The sequence below is a fragment of the Calypte anna genome, unplaced genomic scaffold, assembly GCF_003957555.1.
Source record: "Calypte anna isolate BGI_N300 unplaced genomic scaffold, bCalAnn1_v1.p scaffold_44_arrow_ctg1, whole genome shotgun sequence".
In the NCBI taxonomy this organism is placed as follows: Eukaryota; Metazoa; Chordata; class Aves; order Apodiformes; family Trochilidae; genus Calypte; species Calypte anna.
This window is the reverse complement of record NW_022045512.1, coordinates 25924-44502: the sequence shown is the minus strand read 5'-3', so window position 1 is coordinate 44502 and position 18579 is coordinate 25924. Positions and strand designations below refer to the sequence as shown.

At 59.4% G+C, this 18579-nt stretch overlaps 2 protein-coding genes across 4 annotated transcripts in view; both read left to right on the top strand.

The window, feature by feature from the left end:
* DRC1 (dynein regulatory complex subunit 1) overlaps nt 1-2487 on the top strand; it is a 3953-nt gene extending 1466 nt beyond the window's left edge. The window contains exons 2-6 of the mRNA XM_030468743.1: nt 282-368; nt 678-868; nt 1896-2048; nt 2133-2235; nt 2361-2487. Of these exons, the coding sequence (XP_030324603.1) occupies nt 282-368; nt 678-868; nt 1896-2048; nt 2133-2235; nt 2361-2447 (621 nt within the window). The 3' untranslated portion in view covers nt 2448-2487. The remainder of the gene's footprint in view (nt 1-281; nt 369-677; nt 869-1895; nt 2049-2132; nt 2236-2360) is intronic.
* A 2041-nt stretch (nt 2488-4528) lies between these two features.
* Nucleotides 4529-12471, top strand: TRIM35 (tripartite motif containing 35). 3 transcript variants are annotated; one of them, XM_030468747.1, is made up of 7 exons: nt 4529-4657; nt 5602-6055; nt 8162-8257; nt 9423-9653; nt 9786-9808; nt 10243-10364; nt 11780-12471. In XM_030468747.1, exons 1-7 carry the CDS (start codon nt 4575-4577, stop codon nt 12343-12345), a joined length of 1575 nt encoding a protein of 524 aa, XP_030324607.1. In that variant the 5' UTR covers nt 4529-4574; the 3' UTR covers nt 12346-12471. The 3 variants fall into 3 exon arrangements, with proteins under 3 accessions (XP_030324607.1, XP_030324606.1, XP_030324608.1); XM_030468746.1 differs by having other exon boundaries at nt 8126-8257; XM_030468748.1 differs by lacking the exon at nt 4529-4657 and having other exon boundaries at nt 5538-6055; nt 8126-8257.
* Nucleotides 12472-18579: the final 6108 nt, after the last annotated feature.

Sequence of the window (18579 nt, the reverse complement as noted above, 5' to 3'; positions counted from 1 at the left end):
GTCATGAGGTTCTGTTGGGCTCAGGGTGTTTCTCCTTCTTCTCCTGCTCTGTCCTGCCATGCAATGGATGAGCCCTGAGCTCTCCTGCCCCAAGCCAAAACTGGGCCCAGAGCTTCAGAGCAGGGATCAATATCCCCAGGGATCAATACACCTGGGGATCAGCATCACCTCCTGATGATCCTCTTCCCTTCCAGAGCCTCCTGGGAAACGCTCTTGGTTTCACTCCCCCTCCCATGATGTGAAGTCCTGAGGGGCTCTAACCTGGTCCCTTTGCTCCACAGACCCTGGAGATCGATGATGAGGATGACCAGTATGAACTGGTGGATTTTTTCCTGAAGTACAAAGCCCAGGAGGTGGCTCTTGGCCAGGTGGGACCAGCAGGGGACAGTGATGGGGAGAACCCAGCAGGGATCTGGGCGAGGGGGAGCAGAACCAGGCAAGGCAGAGAGGGGATTTGGGGTGCTGAGCCCTAGATGTTTCCCTGGGCTGAGCCATGGCTGAGGGGTTGGAGTCATCTCCTGCCAGAGCTGGAGCCTCTTGCACGGGAGCTTTTGCCTCAGCTCCCTCAGTTTGCCAAGGGACAAAGCAGCTGGGAGCTCCCAGAGGGAAGGGGACTCTTGGGGAGGAGGAGGAGGAGGAGGTGGGGAAGGCATCATGCCCAGCTTCCCCCCTTCCAGAGCTGGGGCAGCAGAGGTGGAGAAGATCTCACGTATCCAGGTGGGAACAGGGAGGACGATGGATTTGGTGGCCACAGGGTCAAGCTCAAAGCCTCTCAGAGCTCCCAGGGCTCCCTTCCAGCTGTGGCCATCCAGCCTGATGATGTCCTGAAGATCCTGAAGGTTTTTGTGCAGGATTTCAGCAAGCTGAGGTAGGACTGAGGGACATTGCCTGGGGACCACCTGGGGGACACGGAGGGGATGTGCAGGCAGGGCTGGGGGACAGACAGTGCCTCAACAAGGGGGACAACTGTAGAATCAGATGGGTTTGGGTGGAAAAGGACCTTAAAGATCATCCAGTGTCACCCCTGCCATGGTCAGGGCCCCATCCCCCAGCCCAGGGTGCTCCAAGCCCCATCCAACCTGGGCTGAGACACTGCCAGGGATGGGGCAGCCACAGCTTCCTTGGGCAACCTGGGCAACCAGGGGCACAGCACCCTCACCCCAAGGAATTCATCCTGATCCTCCCTCAGTGCTCCCCAGGACAAGGCAGGGATGGGGCTTGCTAAGTGGGATGGGAGGGGGAGGTGAGGGGAGGTGGCAGAGGGAGGGGAGGGTTGGTGACATGGAATGGGAAGGTTGAGGTTGGGTGACAGAGCTGCTGGGGGCAGAAGGCAGAGGGGAAAGAAGAGGCAGAGAAGGAAGGGTGAGAGGGGAAGAGAGATTCCATGGAGCTCCCAGACTTGTCCCCAAAAGCTGCTGGGGCTTGGAGGGCTCTGGGTGGTTCTTCAGCTGCTGGTTGGGTAACACAATAGTGTCATGGAGTGAGGGAATGGGGTGGGTGGGAAGGGACCCTAAAGATCATGGAGATCCAATCCAAACCATGGGCAGGGACCCCTCCCCCAGCCCAGGGTGCTCCAAGCCCCATGGATTTCTCCTTTGGGGTGGGATCAGATGATCTCCAACACAACCCAGTTTGTGAGGTGATGATGTGGGGTCCCAGAGCCTGGGGGAGCATCAGCCCTTCCAGCAGCTGCCATACAACCAGGGGATCCCAGAGTGGTTTGGGTGGGAAGGGACCCTAAAGGTCACCTAATTCCAACCCCTGCCATGGTCAGGGACCCCTCCCCCAGCCCAGGGTGCTCCAAGCCCCATCCAACCTGGCCTTCAATATGTGACAATGACAACAGGGTGTGGAGATGTGAGGTGAAGCTCAGAGCTTTGTTCTCTGTCCCCCAGGTCCCTCAGGTTGAAGGATGGAGCAGGGAAGGAGATGCTGCAGGTACGGGACAGCTCGAAGGATGGGGAATACTGGGAATCCCTGGCACAGGTGATCCCTGAGGCCACCTTGAAGCTGTGGGATGCACTGGCAGTGGCACTGGAGGAATATTAGTGAGTGCTTTGTGGGGGACAGGACGTGCTGGTGGCACGGCTGGAGGAAGCCCAGCACTCACTGGCCACCCTCTCCTTGCCCAGCAAGGTCCTGACGTGCAGGGCCAACCTGTTGGCCGAGGTGGCCACCTTGGACCAGCAGAACACAGAGCTGTGCCTGCTGCTGGAGGAGTACCTCAACTCTGGGGTAAGGGGACAGCATCCTCCCCTGGGGACATCCTGACACCTCTGCCCCACGCTGAGGTCCTGGATGTCAGCGGTGTCAGTCCTGGAGCTGGTGGGCTCAGGGTGTTTCTCCTTCTTCTCCTGTAGGTCAACAGTTCCCTGATCTGTCCTCCCATGCAATGGATGGACCTTGACCTCTCCTGCCCCAAGCCAAAAATGGGGCAGGAGCTTTAGGGAAGGGATCAATAACTCCGGGGATCAATAACTCCAGGGGTCAGTACACCCAGGGATCAATAGCTCCCAGGATCAATATCTCCAGGGATCAATAACTCCCAGGATCAATAAACCCTTCCCAAACTTGGACATGTGGCCTCTGCTGAGCACCCCTCTCACCTCCAAAGCTTCCCCAAAGCCTTTTTTCCCCCCCCAAAAAATCCCCCCCAACCACCCCTCCCTGATTATTTTTCCCTCATTGCTCCCAGAGCTGCTCCAGCTCGACCAAAACTCTGCATTTTGAGGGCGATATCAGCCCCAAGCAGAGCTGCCAGCAGAGTTATCTCCAGCAGGGACTTGTCCTGTCCCTGACTCTGGCTCCACACCTGGCAGATCCCATTCCCAGGACCTGTTTCTCCACCACTTTTATCTTTACCCTTGACTCCCCCGCCTGGTGGGAACGCAGCGTGAGGAGTTTCTCACCCCAGGGCACTGTTTGGGTTTTGCTGAATGGGTGTGGGTGCCCTTGAAGAGTTTTGACTTTTCTCCTGGTTCCCATCAGGGGATGGGGACAGCTCAGAGGGATGGTGATGCTGGGATCCCAGCAGGGCTGCTGGATGTGCCCCTGAGAGACACACAGGGACCCACAGGGCAGGAGTGCATCCGAGAACCATGGAATCCCAGAGTGGGTTGGGTGGGAAGGGACCTTAAAAATCATCCAGTTCCAACCCCCTGCCATGGTCAGGGACCCCTCCCCCAGCCCAGGGTGCTCCAAGCCCCATCCAACCTGGGCTGAGACACTGCCAGGGATGGGGCAGCCACAGCTTCCTTGGGCAACCTGGGCAACCAGGGGCTCAGCACCCTCACCCCAAGCAATTCCTCCCTCACATCTCATCCCCATCTCCCCTCTACCAGCTCCAAACCCTTCCCCCTTCTCCTAGCCCACTCCAGCCCAGCCAGGACATCACCTTATTCCAGGCCACCACTAACCCATGTCCCACACCTGAGAATCACAGAATGCTCACGGCTGGAAAGGACCTTGGAGATCACCAAGTCCAACCAAACCATTTCCACCTCCCTCCCTCCCTCCCTGCCCAAGATCTCCTCTCCATCTCCCCTCTCCCAGCTGCAAACCCTTCCCCCTTGCAGGCTCCCATCCCTCCAGGCCCTTGTCCCAAGTCCCTCCCCAGCTTTCCTGGAGCCCCTTCAGGCACTGGAAGGTGCTCTAAGGTCTCCCCGGTGCAGCCTTCTCTTCTCCAGCCTCAACACCCCCAACTCTCTCAGCCTGGCTCCAGAGCAGAGCTGCTCCAGCCCTCCCAGCAGCTCCAGGGCCTCCTCTGCACTGGTTCCAACAGCTCCGGGTCCTTCTGCTGATGGGGACCCCAGAGATGGACACGTGTGGGGTTGGGTGACCAACACGGGGATGGCTGGGGTGATGCTGAGCTTCTCCTCCCCCCACACCCCAAAGTCCTTCTCCTCAGGGCTGCTCTCCAGCCATTCCCCACCCAACCTGGAGCTGTGCTGGGGATTTTCCCCACCCAGGGCCAGGCCCTTGTCCTTGGCTTTGCTGAGCTCCATGGGGTTTGTTCAGACCCACACCCAGGTCCCTCTGGATGCCATCCAAGCAAAAAGATCCCAGAGTCCCACCATTAACCCAGCACCACCCAGCACACCAGTAAAACCATCTCCCCCAGCACCACACTAAGCTGAAGGAAGCCACGATTGAGGGGTTTTGGAGACCGGGATGAAGGGGTTTGGGGAAGGGAAGGGCACCCTGCCTGGGACAAGGGGGTGGCAGAGACCTCCCGGTACATCCCGGTTGTCACTACCGGGGCTTCAGCTCCTGGAGCCACGGGATGTCCCAAGAAACCTGGAGCTGCCTCCATCGCATCACCAGTCCCGGGGGAGCCCTAAAACCCCCACTCCACGCAAGACCAGCGCTGGAGCTCAGGAACGGGGGAAAACCAAGTCCCAGGGAGGGAAGGGGCGGTCCAGGCGGGTCCTCGGAGCCGGTTCGGTGGGGTGGTTGGGCCATGCCCAGGGGAGGGGCTTCCCCGGTGCCTTCAGCCCTCCCCGTCCCGCCCCTCTCCACCTCCCCCCGGTTGCGCTCCCCGCCACCAGCCCCACGGTCCCGGCAGCGCTCTCGGGATGCTGCAGCCCCCGGTCCGGAGCCCTCATTGCCCCTCCAGGCGGAGAGGCCGCTGCAAGCGCTGCCGCTCGCCCTCGGAAAGGTAGGACCCCCCCCTCAAACCCCTCTTGTCCCCCGGGACAAGCTGGGAAACCCCCGTGAGAGGGCACCGGATACAGGGGCTGCAGCCCGGGGTGGGGGGTCCGGGAACCGGAGCAGACTCGGAGGTCCGAGTCCGGGCACTGGGGGCAGCCCCAGGAGTTGGGGTTTGGGTCCGGGCACCGGAGCAGCCCCTGGGGTGGGGGTCTGGGAACCGGAGCAGACCCAGAGGTCCGAGTCCAGGCACCGGGGGCAGCCCCAGGAGTTCGGGGTTGGGTCCGGGCAGCCCCTGGGGTGGGGGTCTGGGAACCAGAGCAGACCCGGAGGTCCGAGTCCTCCAGCCGAGGGGCAGCCCCGGGGAGGAGGTTTGGATCCGGGCAGAGGGACTGTCTGAAGACTGGCGGGCCGGGGCTCGGTACCGGGGGACAACCTTGGGATGGGGGTCCGGGCACAGCGGGGAGAGCTCCCGGAGCTGGGGATCCGTGTAGCTCCTGGGGTGGGCTGGGGTCCGGGCACCGGAGCATCCTCGGGGGGCTGGGGCTCCGGACGCCGGGGGCTGCCCCGGGCTGGGGCTCCGGACACCGAGGGCTGCCCCGGGCTGGGGCTCCGGACGCCGGGGTTTGCTCTGTGTGGGGCTCCGGACGCCGGAGGCTGTCCCGGGGCCGGGGTACAGGAGCAGAATCATCCCCACGGAGGTCCTGCCGCCCTCGGTCCCTTCCCCGCGTGGCGACCGGAGCCTGCCCACCCATGGCCCCTGCCAGTGGCCCGGGGCCGTGTCACTCATGCGGGTCCTTGTCCGGGGAGGGAGCTGCGGGGTGAGTCACCGGCAGGAAAAGGATTGCATCAGGAACCTCATGCCGGTTTGTTTTTTTTTCCAACCGGGACTCCCGGAAAAACTCTATTTTTATTTTTTTCCACCCTCTCTCCATCCCTCTCCGTCCTCCCCAGCACTATGGAGAAAGGAGCCGAGCCTTCTACCAGCACCTCGGTGGCTTCTTCTTCTTCTTCCCCTTCATCCTCCACCTTCAAGGAAGAACTGCTGTGTCCCATCTGCTACGAACCTTTCCGGGAAGCTGTGACTCTTTGCTGCGGCCACAACTTCTGCAAGGTTTGCGTGAGCCGTTCCTGGGAACATCGGCACCACCTCTGCCCTGTCTGCAAAGAACCTTCCTCCTTCGAGGACCTCCGGGTCAACCACACCCTCAACAACCTGGTGGAGATGATCCTCAAAGAAGAAAAGCAACGCCGGGGCCGGGCTGCTGCTCTCTGTCCTTTGCATCACGAAGAAGCCAAGTTTTTCTGCTTGGAGGACAAGGAGCTGATGTGCTTCGTCTGCCAGAGCTCCAAGAAACACGAAGGGCACAAGATGAGACCCGTGCAGGAGGCAGCGGCGGATTTCAGGGTGAGGGATGCTCTGGGGAAAGGCTTTGGGGGGGAGGTGGGTTTTGGGGGATTGACCCCGGTTGTGCACAGGGTGGTTGGACCTGTTGGGAGGAGGGGTGATGAAGCTGCCACGCACCAAGGGTGGGAATGTCCCTATCCCCCCCTCTCCTGGCCTCACTGTTACTCAGTGTCACCCAGGGGTGTCACCCCGGGGCTGATTGTCCTGAGGGAAAGCAGAGTGGGGTGGTGCTCCAAGGGATTTGGATCCATCCCGGTGTTCCCTCAGCTCTTTCATCCTCCCACGGGCTGGGCTGGATCTGGCCACATGGGTTGTTGCAGGAGGTGGGAACTGCAGCAGTGCCTTGGGGTGGGGAATGGGTTTGGGATGGGGGGTGGAGAATTCCCCCAGCCAGGAATGGGGAGAGAGCACTGGGATGGGGACACAGCCCTGAGCTCCAGGATGGGGAGACAATCATGGGATGGGGACACAGCCCTGAACTCCAGGATGGGGAGACAATCATGGGATGGGGACACAGCCCTGAGCTCCAGGATGGGGAGACAATCATGGGATGGGGACACAGCCCTGAACTCCAGGATGGGGAGACAATCATGGGATGGGGACACAGCCCTGAGCTCCAAGATGGGGAGACAGCTCCAGGATGGAGATAAAGCTCTGAGCCTCAGGATGGGGAGAAAAACATGGGATAGGGAGACAGCCCCAAGCTCCAGGATGGGGACAGGGACATGGCCTCAGGATGGGGAGACAGCTCCAGAATGGGGAGACAACCCTAAGCTCTGGGACAGGGTGACAACCCTGAGCTCAAGGATGGGGAGACAGCTCCACGATGGGGAAACAACCCTGAGCTTGGGGACAGGGTGACAACCCTGAGCTCTGGGATGGGGAGGAAGCTCCAGGATGGGGAGACAACCCAGAGTTTGGGAATGGGGAGAGAGTCCCAAGCTCCAGCATGGGGACAGGGACATGGCCTCAGGATGGGCAGACAGTCCAAGATGGGGAGACAACCCTGAGCTTTGGGATGGGGAAACAGTCCCAAACTCCAGGATGGGGACACGGCCTCAGGATGGGGAGAAAGCTCCAGAATGAGGAGACAACCCCGAGTTCTGGGACAGGGTGACAACCCTGAGCTCAAGGATGGGGATAAATCTCCAGGATGGGGAGACAACCCTGAGCTCTGGGACAGGGTGACAACCCTGAGCTCAGGGATGGGGAGACAGCTCCACGATGGGGAAACAACCCTGAGCTTGGGGACAGGGTGACAACCCTGAGCTCAAGGATGGGGATAAATCTCCAGGATGGGGAGACAACCCTGAGCTCTGGGATGGGGAGACAGTCCCAAACTCCAGGATGGGGATATGGCCTCAGGATGGGTTGATAACCCTGAGCTCTGGGACAGGGTGACAACCCTGAGCTCTGGGATGGGGAGGAAGCTCCAGGATGGGGAGACAACCCTGAGCTTTGGGATGGGGAGAGAGTCCCAAACTCCAGGATGGGGACACGGCCTCAGGATGGCGAGAAAGCTCCAGAATGGGGAGACAACCCCGAGCTCTGGGACAGGGTGACAACCCCGAGCTCTGGGATGGGGAGGAAGCTCCAGGATGGAGAGACAACCCTGAGCTTTAGGATGGGGAGACAGTCCCAAACTCCAGGATGGGGAGACAGCCCCAGGCCCTGTTGAGCAAGACAAGGCCCTGGCATGTACAGGAATGAGGAGGAGGAGGAGGATTTGGGCACCATTCCAGGACTCTCCCTGTTTTTCAGGCGGGAAAGCAGCTGCTGCTGCCCTGACTCAGCCCACGGGGGCCGAGCCAAATTTCAAACGTAGCCGGGTGGCCCCGGAGCTGCTGCGTTTCGCAAGGCTTGGCAGGGACACCCAACCTCCCTGGGACGGGCAGGGACACGTTGGTGGAGCAGTCAAAGGGCTTAAAAAACCCCAGGGGAGGAGTCGGCACAGGGCGAAGCTCCTCTGGTTGCACCCATGGCAGACCTTGAGTGAGCACCCTGCTTAACCTCCTCCTCCTGGGTTTGGGGCTCTTGTTTTTTTTCCTCATGGGAACCCCCCCAGCACAGGTTTCCCAGGGTGCTGAAGGAGTCTCCTCCCCGCAGGCCAAGCTGAAGAACATGGACACCAACCTGCAGGAGAAGGCAAAGGATTTCGGGGCCGTGAGGCGATCCTACGAGGCCATCTCCAAACACAACCAGGTGTGTGACCCCTCCTGATGGGGGTGACAGGGGGATTGGTCCTGGCACGGGTGGAATGCAGCTGGATCTGGGATGGAGAGCTGCACCCATCCCTCTCCAACCCTGAGTGAGGAGAGAGATGGTTGGGTTAGACCTTGGGGGTGTGGAGTGAGAAGTTCAGCACCCCCAGAGTGTGGGCAGGGAGGGGATTGTCCCCTCTGCTCTGCTCTGGGGAGACCCCCCTGGGGTAAAGCTGTGTCCATCTCTGGGGTCCCCATCAGCAGAAGGACCCGGAGCTGTTGGAGCCAGTGCAGAGGAGGCCCTGGAGCTGCTGGGAGGGCTGGAGCAGCTCTGCTCTGGAGCCAGGCTGAGAGAGTTGGGGGTGTTGAGGCTGGAGAAGAGAAGGCTGCACCGGGGAGACCTTAGAGCACCTTCCAGTGCCTGAAGGGGCTCCAGGAAAGCTGGGGAGGGACTTGGGACAAGGGCCTGGAGGGATGGGAGCCTGCGAGGGGGAAGGGTTTGGAGCTGGGAGAGGGGAGATGGAGAGGAGATCTTGGGCAGGGAGGGAGGGAGGGAGAAATGGTTTGGTTGGACTTGGTGATCTCCAAGGTCCTTTCCAGCCATGAGCATTCTGTGATTCTCAGGTGTGGGACATGGGTTAGTGGTGGCCTGGAATAAGGTGATGTCCTGGCTGGGCTGGAGTGGGCTAGGAGAAGGGGGAAGGGTTTGGAGCTGGGAGAGGGGAGCTGGGGATGAGATGTGAGGGAGGAATTGCTTGGGGTGAGGGTGCTGAGCCCCTGGTTGCCCAGGTTGCCCAAGGAAGCTGTGGCTGCCCCATCCCTGGCAGTGTCTCAGCCCAGGTTGGATGGGGCTGGGAGCACCCTGGGCTGGGGGAGGGGTCCCTGACCATGGCAGGGGTTGGAATTAGGTGACCTTTAGGGTCCTTTCCCACCCAAGCCACTCTGGGGTTCTGCTCTATGTTTCTATGACTCGGGTGAGGATTTGGGGACGTGGGTGATGGGGCTGTTGGAGCAGAGACTCGGGGAGGGCAGCGTGGTCCCAGCAGGAGCTCAAGTCCCTGAGTGCAGGAGGTGTTCAACAGACCCCAGAAGAGCACTTTAGGGAGAGGGTGGAGGGAGCCCAAGCTCGGGGCTCTGGAGGAGGTGGTGATGTCCCCCTGGGGCAGGTGGAAGCAGCACGGCTGGAGGAGCAGATTGGGAAGGAATTTGAGAAGCTGCACGAGTTCCTGCGGGCTGAGGAGAAGGCTCTGCTGGCCCAGGTGCAGGAGGAGACACGGCACAAACGTGGGCTCCTGGAGGGCAAGATGAAGCAGCTGGCAGAGGAGAGCCAGGCTCTGCTCCAGGAAGCCCACCACCTCCAGGAGGACCTCAAAGAAGATGACTACACCTTCCTCATGGTAAAGCCCTCCCCGGTGTCCTGCAGGGTGGCACCCTCCTGCCTCTGCTGGGGTGCCAGCAGGGTGCTGGGTTCTTGGGAGGCTCCTTAGAAGCTGAGGTTTGATGTCTCCCCATGTCCCCTTCTCTTTCAGACCCACAAGAACCGCAAGAGGAGGTGAGTCCTGGTCACCACCGTGTCCCTTGTTGGGTGACACAGGGTGCTGGGGGTGTCTGAGCAAACCCCCCCTGTGTCCCCTTGCTGGGGCTGGAGGGTTTCTTCTGCCTGGCTGCTGAATGAGGTCTCTGCCCCAACTGGGTTCCTGGAATCAGGGGTCACCTCCTGGGCTGGCTCCTCCTTCAGAAGGTGTTGGGGGTCCCCCTGGCCAAGCAGCACCCTTGGGAGGTGCCTCTAGGCAAGGTGGGGGGCACCCACAGAGACCCCAAACAGGTCCTGGGGGAAGCTTGACACCCCTGATGGTGGTGGAGTTGTTGGGACCTCCCTGCCACCACCCTCCTGAGAACAAGGTTTGGGAGATGTGGGGTGCTGGTGGGCAAAAAGTGGGGTGCCAGGAGACCCTTCCTCCACTTTAGACCATTCTTCTGCCCCAGGATTGCCTGCACAGCTGAGGAACCAGAGCCTGTGCCCTCAGGGATGGTTCTTGACGTTGCCAAGTACCTGGGCTCGCTGCAGTACAACGTCTGGAAGAAGATGTTGGACATCATCACCGTGGGTGAGATGCTGAGCCCCAGGAGGACACTTGGGTTCTCCCACACTAAGGTTGCTTTAGCCCTGGGAAAACCACCAAAGGGGCATCTGCAGGGGTGGTGGGTGCTGGAGAGGAGGAAAGGGGTTGGAGAACACAAAGGGTGCTCTTGGGGAGCTTGCACCCCAAAAGAGAAGGTCTAGAGGGTGCGTTTCACCGTGGGTTAGGGGTGGGAGGATGGACCAGGAAGGACCTGTAGTGATGGGACAAGGGGTGAGGGGTTTAAACTCCAAAGAGGAGATGTTTGGAGGGGATCTAAGGAAGGAAATGTTCATGCTGAGGGGGGTGAGACCCTGGCTAAGGTTGCCCAGAGAGGTTGGAGATGCCCCATCCCTGGAACCATCCCAAGTCAGGGACAGGGCTCTGAGTGACCTCCTCTGGTTGAAGGTTGCCCAAGGAAGTTGTGACCTCAGAGCACCTTCCAGTGCCTGGAGGGGCTCCAGGAAAGCTGGAGAGGGACTTGGGACAAGGGCCTGGAGGGATGGGAGCCTGCGAGGGGGAAGGGTTTGGAGCTGGGAGAGGGGAGATGGAGAGGAGATCTTGGGCAGGGAGGGAGGGAGGGAGGGAGAAATGGTTTGGTTGGACTTGGTGATCTCCAAGGTCCTTTCCAGCCATGAGCATTCTGTGATTCTCAGGTGTGGGACATGGGTTAGTGGTGGCCTGGAATAAGGTGATGTCCTGGCTGGGCTGGAGTGGGCTAGGAGAAGGGGGAAGGGTTTGGAGCTGGGAGAGGGGAGCTGGGGATGAGATGTGAGGGAGGAATTGCTTGGGGTGAGGGTGCTGAGCCCCTGGTTGCCCAGGTTGCCCAAGGAAGCTGTGGCTGCCCCATCCCTGGCAGTGTCTCAGCCCAGGTTGGATGGGGCTTGGAGCACCCTGGGCTGGGGGAGGGGTCCCTGACCATGGCAGGGTTGGAATTAGGTGACCTTTAGGGTCCCTTCCCACCCAACCCACTCTGGGGTTCCCTGATTCTCTGGATGGATGGGTGGGTGGGCAGCTGGGTGTGCAGAGGAGGAATGAGTGAGGAATGGATGGACAGACAGCCCAGAGGTCCCCAGGGTGGGGAGCTGGTGGTGAAGGCCATGGCAGGGCTGGAGAACTGCAGCTTTCCTGGGTGCTGTTCTGCTGCCAGGGAGGGGTTGGGATGGAGAGGAGGCCACAGCCCCCACTGCTCATTGGTGGGGCTGAGGGAGGTGGGGTGGGGGGTTCTGTCTTGGGGGAGATGGACCCAAACCTCATGTCCCAGCAGTGTCCCCACGCAGGGATGTTGGGACTGGGTGACTTTTAAGGTCTCTTCCAACCCATGCTGTCACTCCCGGGGTGAGGGCCACCTGCAAGGTCCCTTCCCACCCAAACCACCCTGTGCTTCCATGTCCCCACCACAGTCCCTTTCAGCTTCGACCCCAACTCAGCAGCTGGCTATCTCTCGGTGTCTGAGGACCTCACCAGTGTCACCAACAGTGGCTACAAGCTCTTGGTGGACAACCCCGAGCGTTTCACCTCCGCCCCGTGCCTCCTTGGCTCCCGCGGCTTCTCCAGCGGTTTCCACATCTGGGAGGTGGAGGTGGGTGACAGCATGAACTGGCGGGTTGGGGTGGCCAGGCCCAGGAGTGACACCCCTTGGACTTTCCACCACGATGCACGTTCTGGTTTTTGGTACATTTACCGCTTGCCTGGGAAGGATGGGGAGCTCTGCAGGGCTTCCAACGCCGCCCGCTCCCAGGCTGAGGCCGGGGACCTCAAAAGGATCCGGGTGGAGTTGGACTGTGACGAAGGGGAACTCTCCTTCTACAACCCCGACCTCAAGACCCACATCTACACCTTCCACGAGAAGTTTGGGGGCACCGTCTTCCCCTATTTCTACGTGGGGGGGACACCCCTGGGCTCCCCACCCGAGTTCCTCCGCATCCGTCCCCTCCATGTCCGTGTCCACGAGGATGTCCCCGTCTAGAGGCTGCCATCTCCTGGAGGTGGCCACTTCTCAGGGGCTTTGAGGTTCTTCAGATGGTTTGGGTTGGGTTGATTTTGGTTTTTTTTTTCAGCTTTCCACAGAGGAATTATTAGAAAAAAAATAAGGGGAAAAAAAGAACTTTTTGTGTGTACACACTGCCCCTTTTTTATGTAATGGATTAAAAGAGGAAAAACTTTGTTCTTCTGGTACAATTTGGGCTTCTTCATGACCAGATCTCCCCAGAAGCTTTTATGGTCAGAATCTGGGTGTTTCTTGGCCAAAATTTGGGCATCCTGTGGTCAAAAATTGAGCATTTTCTTGTCAAAATCTGGGCGTTTTGTGGCCTGAGTCTGAGCCACAAAACCCACAAATCATGGCCAAAATTGGAGCATCCTAAGGCAAAAAAATCTGGGCATCCTGTGGCCGAAATTTGGACATCCTGCACCCAAAATGTGAGCATCCCGTGGCCAAAATCTGGACACTTTGTGGCCAAAATTTTGGCATCCTGTGGGCAAAACCCAAACATCCTTCATCCAGAATTTGAGCATTGCGTGGCCAAAATTTGGGAATCCCACAGCTAAATTCCTGTCCCTCTCCATCGTGGATCAAAGCTGTCAGCCCACAGCTTGGACAGGAGCACCCTGTGCTGGGTTAGGAACTGGCTGGAGGGCCGGGCCCAGAGAGTGGTGCTGAACGGGGCTGCATCAAAATGGCGGCTGTGGTGTCCCCCAGGGATCAGTGTTGGGCCCAGTGCTGTTCAATATCTTCATTGATGATTTAGATGAGGGGATTGAGTCCATCATCAGCAAGGGTTTGTGGAGTTTGTTGGGGTCTGTGGAGGTTTTATGGGGTCTGTGGAGTTTGTTGGGGTCTTTGGAGCTTGTTGGGGTGTCTGTGGAGCTCATTGGGGTCTTTAGTTTGCCTTCCAGAGGACCTGGCTGGTGCTCTGCAAAGATAATTCCAAGACAGGGAAATGTGCTTGGAAACGTCCCCTTGGGTGTGGGAAGGCAGCAGGGACCAAAGGAGGAATGTGCCCAACACTCAGGGAGAGGGAGAGGGAGGAAGTCATGGGAAGCAAGTGCCCAAGGTTGACACCATCCCCCACAGCATCCTCCTGAAAAAGCTGTCAGCCCCCAGCTTGGACAGGAGCACCCTGTGCTGGGTTAGGAACTGGCTGGAACGGGCCCAGAGAGTGGTGCTGAACGGGGCTGCATCAAAATGGCGGCTGTGGTGTCCCCCAGGGATCAGTGTTGGGCCCAGTTCTGTTCAATATCTTCATTGATGATTTAGATGAGGGGATTGAGTCCATCATCAGCAAATTCACAGATGACACCAAGCTGGGGGGAGTGTGGATCAGCTGGAAGGCAGGAGGGCTCTGCAGAGGGACCTGGAGAGACTGGAGAGTTGGGATGATCCCAAGGGGATGAGGTTCAACATTCCAAGTGCCGGGTCCTGCACTTTGGCCACAACAACCCCATGGGGAGCTCCAGGCTGGGCACAGAGTGGCAGAAAGGGACCTGGGAGTCTGGATTGCCAGGAAGCTGAAGAGGAGCCAGCAGTGTGCCCAGGTGGCCAAGAAGGCCAATGGCATCCTGGGCTGTGTCAGGAACAGCGTGGCCAGCAGGTCCAGGGAAGGGATTCTGCCCCTGTGCTCAGCCCTGGGGAGGCCACAGCTTGAGTCCTGTGTCCAGTTCTGGGCCCCTCAGCCGCTCAGGAAGGAGACTGAGGTGCTGGAGCAGGTCCAGAGAAGAGCAAGGAGGCTGTGAAGGGATCCAGCAGAATTGCTGTGAGGAAGGGCTGAGGGAGCTGGGGGTGTTGAGGCTGGAGAAGAGGAGGCTCAGGGGAGACCTCATCACTCTCTGCAACTCCCTGAAAGGAGGTTGGAGCCAGGGGGGGGTTGGGCTCTTTTCCCAGGCAACTCTCAGCAAGACAAGAGGGCAGGGTCTCAAGTTGTGCCAGGGGAGGTTTAGGTTGGAGATGAGAAAGAATTTCTTTCTGGAGAGGGTGATCAGGCATTGGAATGGGCTGCCCAGGGAAGTAGTGGATTCTCCGTGTCTGGAGATCTTTCCAAAGAGCCTGGATGTGGCACTGAGTGCCATGGGCTGGGAACCACGGGGGGAGTGGATCAAGGGTTGGACTTGATGAGCTCTGAGGTCCCTTCCAACCCAACCCATTCTGTGATTCTATGAAAGCCTTGAGGAGAAGGACCCTGGAGATCCTCCTGAGCTGAGTTCTTCCCAATCCAGCATCCTTAGGGATGGGGAAATGAGGAGAAAATCACCCTGAGCATCCCAGCATCCTCCCTGTGCCAGATCCTGGCACTGCTCAGCACCCCCTGGAAGGCTACCTGGAAATTTGGGCATCTCATGGCCAAAATCTGGGCTTCCTACAGCCAAAATCTGAGTGTCCTACAGCCAAAATCTGGGCATCCCACGGGCAAAATCTGGGAATATCACAGCCAAAAAATCCTCTTTGCTCTGCAGAGCAGGTTCCTGGTGTGAAATACTGGCAACAAAGGGTGAAATGAGACCTTGAAACTGAAACATTTTGACTTTTCCCCCCCCAGATCACTCGTTGAAAGGGTTTTTTGGGTGTGGGACTTTCCTCTTGCAGCCATCACCACCTTGAGATCCCACCTGGGACAGGATGAGCACCTGCAGGTTCTTTTTCCAAGCTCCACCTTTCCTCCTTAGATTCTCCTTCATAATTCTTATGGATTTGAGGAGCATTTGTGGCTGCTTGTGGTGGTGATGGAGAGGAGATGGACCCCATGGGTGTCCAGGATCACCATGCCCATCCATCCCAGTGCTGCCCCATCCATCCCAGTGCTGCCCCATCCATCCATTCACCCATCCATTCACCCATCCATCCATCCATCCATCCATCCATCCCAGTGGTGCCCCATCCATCGCAGTCCTGCTCCATCCATCCATCCATCCATCCATCCATCCATCCATCCATCCCAGTCCTCCTCCATCAATCCCAGTGCAGCCCCATCCATCCCAGTCCTCCTCCATACATCCCAGTCCTGCCCCATCCATCCATTCATCCATCCATCCATCCATCCATCCATCCATCCATCCATCCCAGTCCAGTCCTGCCCCATTCATCCCAGTCCTGCTCCATCCATCCCAGTCCTTCTCCATCAATCCCAGTGCTGCCCCATCCATCCCAGTCCTGCTCCATCCATCCATCCATCCACCCATCCCAGTGCTGCCCCATCCATCCCAGTCCTCCTCCATCAATCCCAGCGTGCCCCATCCATCCCAGTCCTCCTCCATCAATCCCAGCGTGCCCCATCCATCCCAGTGCTGCCCCATCCATCCCAGTCCTCCTCCATCAATCCCAGCGTGCCCCATCCATCCCAGTGCTGCCCCATCCATCCCAGTCCTCCTCCATCAATCCCAGTGCTGCTCCATCCATCCCAGTGCTGCCCCATTCATCCCAGTGCTGCCTCATCCATCCCAGTCCTCCGTCCATCCCAGTCCTGCCCCATGCATGCATACATGCATCCATCCATCCATCCCAGTGCTGCCCCATCCATCCCAGTCCTGCTCCATCCATCCCAGTCCTGCTCCATCCATCCCAGTCCTTCTCCATCAATCCCAGTGCTGCTCCATCCATCCCAGTCCTGCTCCATCCATCCATCCATCCATCCATCCATCCATCCCAGTGCTGCCCCATCCATCCCAGTCCTCCTCCATCAATCCCAGCGTGCCCCATCCATCCCAGTCCTGCTCCATACATCCCAGTCCTCCTCCATTCATCCCAGTCCTGCCTCATCCATCCCAGTCCTGCCCCATGCATGCATGCATGCATCCATCCATCCATCCATCCATCCATCCCAGTCCTGCCCCATCCATCCCAGTGCAGCCCCATCCATCCCAGTCCTGCCCCTCAATCCCAGTTCTGCCCCATCCATCCCAGTGCTGCCCCATCAATCCCAGTCCTCCTCCATCCATCCCAGTGCTGCCCCATCCATCCCAGTGCTGCCCCATCCATCCCCCCCCGTGCTGCTGGGATCCCCAGCTCCATCCATGGGGGGGTTTGGGGTCTCTGGTGTCTTTTGGGGGGGATCAATCCAACCCGGGGGTGTGGCGGTGATGGAAATGAAGCCCCCTCCCCCTCCCCATTTTAAAGGCTATTTCAGAGCAGCAAGCGGCTCTCCTATTGGCTCCCAGCTGGGCGATGATGTCATTTCTGACCAATCAGAAGGAGGACATCACTTTTCCCCCGCCCCCTCCCACCCCCACCCCGGGTACCAACCAGCTCCGGGTCCCGGTGCAGCCCGGAGGGATGGGGACCCCCATCCAACCCCCCCTTTCCAAGGAGGTTTCCCGGGATATGCCCAAGCTCTGGAGAAGCCCTGATCGGGGACAACTCCCGGGGACAACTCCCGGGTCCCCACCAAATGGGGTTGGTGGCTCAGCTGAGCTTGTGTCCTGCTCCTGGTGGCCAGGATCTGCTGGCTCTTCCCAAGGCCAGGAATCCTCTCGGATAAGGAGACCCCAAACCCTTGGGAATTGTTCTTCCCGAAGGATCCGGGGGTGTTGGATGTGGGGAGGTTGGAGATGTCCTGGGTAGAGGTTCCCCAGCCCTGCAGAGCCTCCAGATGAAGGGTGGGGAAAGGTTTGGGAGGAACATGGGATCTGCTCACCTCATCCTTAGGCTCTCCCATCAGCAGGACATCCCAGGACACACAGAACTTCCCACAGGATCACCCCGTGCTCCAGCTGATGGACACCAAGCTGCAGACACCTCCCATGCTCCGGGTGTCTTTTCCTCTCTCTCCCCCCTCTTCCTGGGAAGGTTTTGGGGGTGGCACTGAGACAGTGAGCAGGACACTCTCCTCCAGGCATACAGGGGGTGATCCCACTCCAGGTGACACCCAGGGGAAAGAGGGGGTGGGAAAGGGGTGACCCTGTGAACCCACAGCCCACCAGCACCCCAGATAGACCCAAACAGGTCCTGGGGTTGGTGGCTCTGCAGGGTGGAAGGTGACACCTTTAGGGATGGTGTTCATGGAGTGTCCCCAGAGCCTTGCCTGGGGTCTCCAGGAGCTGGAACCAAGCTTCATCCCCCCAAAAAGTTGGACCTGTGGAGCTGGGGGACAAGGAGGAACCTGTGGAGATGGACCAGGGCTTCCAGCACCTCCCTGAGCTCCAGCATCAAAGCAGAGGGACAGGGAGGGGGTTGTGTCCCCAGCCTGGACCCACAGGAGCTCAAAGGGACATTTGAGAACCTCCTGCACCCCCTCCCCTCCTCATGGGGTGTCACTCATCCTGGTGCCAGCCACCACAGGGACCATCCCACAGCCACGTGGGGACCCATAATGGTTCTTTGTCCCACACTTGGCTCCTGCATCCCCACCCTTCCCTCCCCAGGGCTCCTCTGGGCCCTCTGCAGCTCCTTGAACGTCCCATGGGACATCCTGACTGTGGTGGCACCCAAAGCCTGATGAGCCAGGGGGGGGTCCCAGCATGGAGCTCACCCATCAGGTGCTGGAACCAGTGCAGAGGAGGCCCTGGAGCTGCTGGGAGGGCTGGAGCAGCTCTGCTCTGGAGCCAGGCTGAGAGAGTTGGGGGTGTTGAGGCTGGAGAAGAGAAGGCTGCACCGGGGAGACCTTAGAGCACCTTCCAGTGCCTGAAGGGGCTCCAGGAAAGCTGGGGAGGGACTTGGGACAAGGGCCTGGAGGGATGGGAGCCTGCGAGGGGGAAGGGTTTGCAGCTGGGAGAGGGGAGATGGAGAGGAGATCTTGGGCAGGGAGGGAGGGAGGGAGAAATGGTTTGGTTGGACTTGGTGATCTCCAAGGTCCTTTCCAGCCATGAGCATTCTGTGATTCTCAGGTGTGGGACATGGGTTAGTGGTGGCCTGGACTAAGGTGATGTCCTGGCTGGGCTGGAGTGGGCTAGGAGAAGGGGGAAGGGTTTGGAGCTGGGAGAGGGGAGCTGGGGATGAGATGTGAGGGAGGAATTGCTTGGGGTGAGGGTGCTGAGCCCCTGGTTGCCCAGGTTGCCCAAGGAAGCTGTGGCTGCCCCATCCCTGGCAGTGTCTCAGCCCAGGTTGGATGGGGCTTGGAGCACCCTGGGCTGGGGGAGGGGTCCCTGACCATGCAGGGGTCTCAGATCAGATCATTTCTGGGGTCCCTTCCCACCCAGCCCCCTCTGGGGGTTCTCTGCTCCCTTTGGAAGGAAGCCACACGCTGCTGGGTTTCAGGAGCCACCTTACAGGTGT

What these genes read in the sequence shown, in the direction of transcription:
- TRIM35 (XM_030468746.1), top strand. Translation starts at nt 4,575, where the DNA reads ATGCTGCAGCCCCCGGTCCGGAGCCCTCATTGCCCCTCCAGGCGGAGA. An exon ending in CCATCTCCAAACACAACCAG is followed by an intron (nt 8,258 to 9,422) that starts GTGTGTGACCCC and finishes CCCCTGGGGCAG; the next exon opens with GTGGAAGCAGCACGGCTGGA. An exon ending in GTTGGACATCATCACCGTGG is followed by an intron (nt 10,365 to 11,779) that starts GTGAGATGCTGA and finishes TCCCCACCACAG; the next exon opens with TCCCTTTCAGCTTCGACCCC.